At 33.3% G+C, this 4,056-nt stretch overlaps 1 protein-coding gene across 1 annotated transcript in view; it reads left to right on the forward strand.

Moving 5' to 3' along the window:
• Positions 1-2,209: 2,209 nt before the first annotated feature.
• LOC137639725 (E3 ubiquitin-protein ligase TRIM21-like) overlaps positions 2,210-4,056 on the forward strand; it is a 16,876-nt gene continuing 15,029 nt past the window's right edge. Inside the window, exon 1 of the mRNA XM_068371972.1 lies at positions 2,210-2,378. Coding sequence (XP_068228073.1) covers positions 2,358-2,378 — 21 coding nt within the window. The 5' untranslated portion in view covers positions 2,210-2,357. The remainder of the gene's footprint in view (positions 2,379-4,056) is intronic.

Below are 4,056 nucleotides of genomic sequence, written 5' to 3' on the forward strand. Positions count from 1 at the left end.
TGTAAAGATGCATCTGGATACAAGAAGTTGTTTTTAATCGTCTTATTAATAAATAAGATTACAAACTACCCTAAGTGCAACATAAGAAATTGCAAAACAGAGAAGCAAGATTGATAAAAGGTGTCTCACACTGAGAAAGGATTATTTCCATACTACTGTAATTGAATTACACTGACTGCCTACTAAAACTAGAATAGAGTTCAAGATAAGTGTAATGACTTAGCAGGTAATCAAAACCGGACGTCCAAAATATCTAGGAGAATTGCTTACACATCGTGCAGTCAACGATCAATCGTTTCGACACGAGAATCGTTACAGACGGTTTCAATTTATTGAAGCTAAAAACATACCTCTACTGTAGGTTCTAGAGATTTCGAATATGCGGTCCCAAGACTATACAATAAACTTCCACCAAACATTCAAAGGGCTTTCAGGGAGTAACCTAACTTTCTTGTTTTCCGAGATTTGGCAATTAACGCTGAATATGTTGTGATCAAGGTCTATAGAGTAGACAGACCTTGACTGTGATACTCTATTTTTTAAAGAATATACCGAATACGACAATCAGGTCTTGCATGTCCCCTAGGGCATAGGATTTCCTTGTGTGATAGGACCAGGAAAATAGCCCCTATAAGTAAAGTAAGTAAATAATGAAAAGTTACAAATACGTTATGAAACGATAAATTAAATCAATCCTCTGCTTAAGTACTAGTTAAATTTCTAAATACAAGAAACAATTCTAGGTATAAGAGCATCAGCTCTTTCTAAACACGCGCTGTTACACACAGAAAACAACAGTATCAAGATCAAAAATAAATTTCGATTCCGTAGGCTACAAAGTGCAGAGCAGTAAATGCTTGAACTGACTCTCTCCCTCGTCTCTGAAGCACAGCTTTATTCAAGCCGGAAGCGACTCAATCAATTATGTAGCTCATAAAATCGACATTAAAAGTTTGTATAAGAACAAAAAGAAAACAAAACGATCTTAACCATTAAACGTACCTATTGAAACTGATTAAAATAAAATAAATTACAGTAATATGAGCACATAATTCTTTGACAATGGAAATTACGAAACGTGTAAAGCCACTGTTGGCCACAATAGAATTGAACTGGTTAAAGCATACGAATGCCTATTAAAAAAAGTGATTATTGTATTAAGTTAGATAAGTTCTGAAATAATCCTAACAAAAGAAAACACACGACTTTTCGAGTGTTACTCTGGCATAAATGTAAGCTAGTTCTATTCAATCTCACATATAGGCCTACAACAAAAAGTAAATGAACATATTTCAATGTTATTATTATTATTATTATTATTATTATTAATATTATTATTACTTGCTAAGCTACAACCCTAGTTAGAAAATCAGGATGTATAAGCCCAGGGGCTCCAACAGAGAAAATTGCCCAGTGAGGAAAGGAAACAAGGAAAAATGAAATATTTTAAGAACAGTAACACCATTGAAATAAATATTTACTATATAAAATATAGAAATTTTAACAAAACATTTGGAAGAGAAATTAAATAGAATAGTGTGCGCGAGTGTACCCTCAAGCAAGAGAACTCTAACTCAAGATAATGGAAGACCATGTTACAGAGGCTATGGCACTACCCAAGACTAAGAGAACATTGGTTTGATTTCGGAGTGTCCTTCTCCTAGAAGAGCTGCTTACCATAGCTTAAAGAGTCTCTTCTATCCTTACCAAGAAGAAAGTATCCACTGAACAATTACATTGCAGTAGTTAACCCCTTGGGTGAAGAAGAATTGTTTGGTAATCTCAGTGTTGTCAGGTGTACGAGGACAGAAAAGAATCTGTAAAGAATGGGCCAGACTATTCGGTGTATGTGTAGGCAAAGGGAAAGTGAACCGTAACCAGAGAGAAGGATCCAATGTAGTACTGTCTGACCAGTCAAAGGACAACATAACTCTCTAGCAGTGGTATCTCAACGGGTGGCTGGTGCCCTGGCCGACCTACTACCTGATCAACATAACCCACTTTACAGCAAACGAGCTATTTAGAATAGCGAGATTAATGAAATGACCGCGTTTTAAAACATCACTTGAAGGTTAATCCATCTGAATGTTTAATATGTAAGATTATTTAACTCCGTTCACTGATTAATCATCTATATCAAAGATAACACGATAAAAGAACTTGACGAAGCAAAGGACAGTCCTATATCGCTATCTTCATATTCAGATAGTATTTGGTGCCTGTGAGTTTGACATGAATTGATTGCAATTCTCGGCATCAGAATACATTTCTCTCACCATAACATCATTAGGAAATCAATCCCTCTTCATGTCAAATCATACGAGCAGTTTCAAGAACTTCTGTTTGATGTCATATTCATGATAATGGACACCTTGAAGGTAAGGGCGAGGCAGTTCTTTATCTGGTTCTTTGGGCGGAAACATTTTTCTCTCTGTTAATTTCGTCTTTAGGATATTCACCAATTTGTCATCCAGGTGATAATGAACAGAGGTTTTCTTGAAACGTATCGAAGGATACTCTCCACTAAGTGGAATCCATCAGGTAGATGATAATCCTCATTTTTCAATGAAAATAAAGCCTGGGATGCTGATTACGTTAAACATACACTGTTAAAAAAAAACGTAAAACGGTAATAATCCTTGAATAAATGTTGCTAGACATTTACCGTTTTAAAAACGGATAGAATGGCCTAAAGGAGTGACATTACGGTCACCAACTCGTAAGAGATAATAACAAAGTAGGGTAAAAATAACGGTCACCTGTATTTCACTGAAATGCGTCTAAGAACTGTATATTTTTTACAGATAATTTCCGATTAACATTGCGGTTTTTTTAAGTGTATTGTTTTTTTATGTTGAACAGGCTTACATAAGTCGTTTTATAGTTTATATATAAAATAACTATTATAATGTTGTTAATGATTTTACAATATTTCATTTTAATTTTTCATTACTTCTTATACTTTTTATTTATTTCCTTTCCTCGCTGGGCTATTTTTCCCTATTGGAGCACTTGGACTTAGAGCATCCTGCTTTTCCGACTAGGGCTGTAGCTTAGCTAGTAATAATAATAATAATAATAATAATAATAATAATAATAATAATAATATCATTGATGTTTTGACATATAATTTTCATCTAATTATTATTCATCTTTTTTAAAGCAACTAATTTTGTCACTGTTTCATGATCAAGTTAAATTTTTAAGGTTTACCTTTTACCTTTTTTTCGACCATTATTAGAATCTACTGTCCCAATTTTGATATGAAACCCAGTCCATGACTTATAACTAAACATGCTTCGGTAGTGGGAGATATTGTAATTTAACCACACATTTCCCTGTGGTTGTAGTATCAAATACCCTTCTATTTATGATTATTGTGTACCCAGTAATTAGATATAAAACTCAGAAAACAAACATATAAAAGAGGTATGCTAATATGGAAAAAAAAACAATTTGATTGCAAAATGAGTTACCAATTCACATTATTGAGAATAAAAAAAATGGTTATTGGATTGATTGGCTTATGAAGTTTCCTTCTGAGTGGGGATACCATTACGTGGTGAAAGGGTTTGATTATCACCACGATTAGCAACGCTCTACTATTACTAGATAGGGCCACCCATACTAGGTTGGTTTTTTGGTCTCTCACCATCGCCAATCTGCGGTTGGCCAACGTAGTGATGAAAACTGGCCAAATCCTAAACATGAATAGGGACATGTCTGAAGCCTTTGTCCTGCATTGGCTTAGAGGTGGTTTCATTTGTTGTGGTTGTATATATATATATATATATATATATATATATATATATATATATATACATATATATATATATATATATATATATATATATATATACATATTCATAGATTGATAGATAGACATGTAAGCTATATCTTAACGTAAGTGGTGCTTTCAATAATAATGTACAGATGATCTGGACAACTTTCAATTATAATTAAGAGCATCAAAGGTAAGATTAATGTAATTACCTCTCCATTATATACTCAAAACAATTTATTTTCTTTTCAATTAATAAACCATAATATAGATCA

The sequence above is a fragment of the Palaemon carinicauda genome, chromosome 1, assembly GCF_036898095.1.
Source record: "Palaemon carinicauda isolate YSFRI2023 chromosome 1, ASM3689809v2, whole genome shotgun sequence".
Lineage (NCBI taxonomy): Eukaryota > Metazoa > Arthropoda > Malacostraca > Decapoda > Palaemonidae > Palaemon > Palaemon carinicauda.